This window comes from Sinocyclocheilus anshuiensis, unplaced genomic scaffold (assembly GCF_001515605.1).
Source record: "Sinocyclocheilus anshuiensis isolate Anshui unplaced genomic scaffold, SAMN03320099.WGS_v1.1 scaffold223, whole genome shotgun sequence".
Lineage (NCBI taxonomy): Eukaryota > Metazoa > Chordata > Actinopteri > Cypriniformes > Cyprinidae > Sinocyclocheilus > Sinocyclocheilus anshuiensis.
In genome coordinates this window covers 644,078-645,396 of record NW_015548214.1, presented here as the reverse complement: position 1 = coordinate 645,396, position 1,319 = coordinate 644,078, and the positions used below count along the sequence as shown (strand labels likewise).

The following is a 1,319-nucleotide window of genomic DNA, read 5'->3' as shown; positions in this document are numbered from 1 at the left end:
AGTAAATGTAATGTGAAATATGGTTATGATGTAAAATAACGTTTTTCTATTTTAATATACATTAAAATCTATTTTATCCCTGTGGTGCAAAGCTGAATTTTTAGCATCATTTCTCCAGTTTTCAGTGTCACATGATCCTTCAGAAATCATTCTAATATGCTGATTTATTATCAGTGCTGGAAACTGTTGTGCTGCTTCATATTTTTTTGGAACCTGTGATACTTTTTTCAGGATTCTTTGATGAATAAACAGTTAAAAAGAAGAGCAATTATTCAAAATAGAAATATTTTCTAACAATATACACTACCGTTCAAAAGTTTGAAGTACCGTTCACTACTGTTCTTTTTAACATTTTATTCATCAAAGAGTTAGTCTGTAATAATAGTAATATGATTGAAAACATAAATTCTGATGGTTCTTCCTCACACCTTCAGCACAGGGTAAGAGAATGACGTTAGTGCGGCCTGTCAGACAGGTCAAAGGCTGATGGCTCTGAGCATGTAACCAGTTGAAGAACGCAGTTTGAATATCTTCTTCTTTTTCATTCACTGCCTGCAAACAGAAAGGAAATAAGTTTACAATACAATATTTTCATTATCTGACAACATAAAGCATCAAGTCTGAAAGAAAACCTTACCAACGGTTGTAATGGTTGCACCATGACTGCTTCTGCAACTCTTGGCTTTGATTTCAAAGGCTGAATCCTCACAGCTGATCGAGGGTCTATCCTCAAACGCCTCTGCAGCACCTTTGGGATCTGCAACAACAACAAAAAAAATGTAACTATATTTTTACTAGGGATGCACAATATATCTGCACTAATTCAGTTATCAGCCTATTTTACATTTTTTATTTTTTCATTTATTTGTACTAATTGATATACTTTAGACTGGAGTAATGGCTGATGGAAATTCAGCTTTGCATCACAGAAATAAAGTATATTTTAAAGTATGTGCTAAAGATTACATTTAACACTGTCATTAAATTAATAAGTTAAGAAAAAGTTAAATAATGGTAATCTAAATGTAAAAATGATCTGACTATTGATTATGGAGAGTTTCTATTTCTAAATGTTTAACATTTTTCAATATTTTAACAGGGATTTGCCAGACGGTTGCTAAGGTGTTTTTATCACATTGTTATACAAGTACTATGGTGTTCTGGTTGATTGTTAGGTGGTCTCTTACTGGCCAAAGTGAAAAGTGAAAAATCCCATCCCTAGAAATTATGGTGATAAAGAATATTTCTATTAGGGATGCACCGATACCGATACTGGTATCGGTATCGGGCCCGATACTGGTCTCCTGTACTCGTACTCG

At 33.4% G+C, this 1,319-nt stretch overlaps 1 protein-coding gene across 1 annotated transcript in view; it reads right to left on the bottom strand.

Annotated features, from left to right (window-relative positions):
- pex1 (peroxisomal biogenesis factor 1) overlaps positions 1 to 1,319 on the bottom strand; it is a 14,654-nt gene that overhangs the window by 9,415 nt on the left and 3,920 nt on the right. The window contains exons 6-7 of the mRNA XM_016440706.1: positions 638 to 757; positions 429 to 552 (exon numbers count right to left, since the gene is read on the bottom strand). Of these exons, the coding sequence (XP_016296192.1) occupies positions 429 to 552; positions 638 to 757 (244 nt within the window). The remainder of the gene's footprint in view (positions 1 to 428; positions 553 to 637; positions 758 to 1,319) is intronic.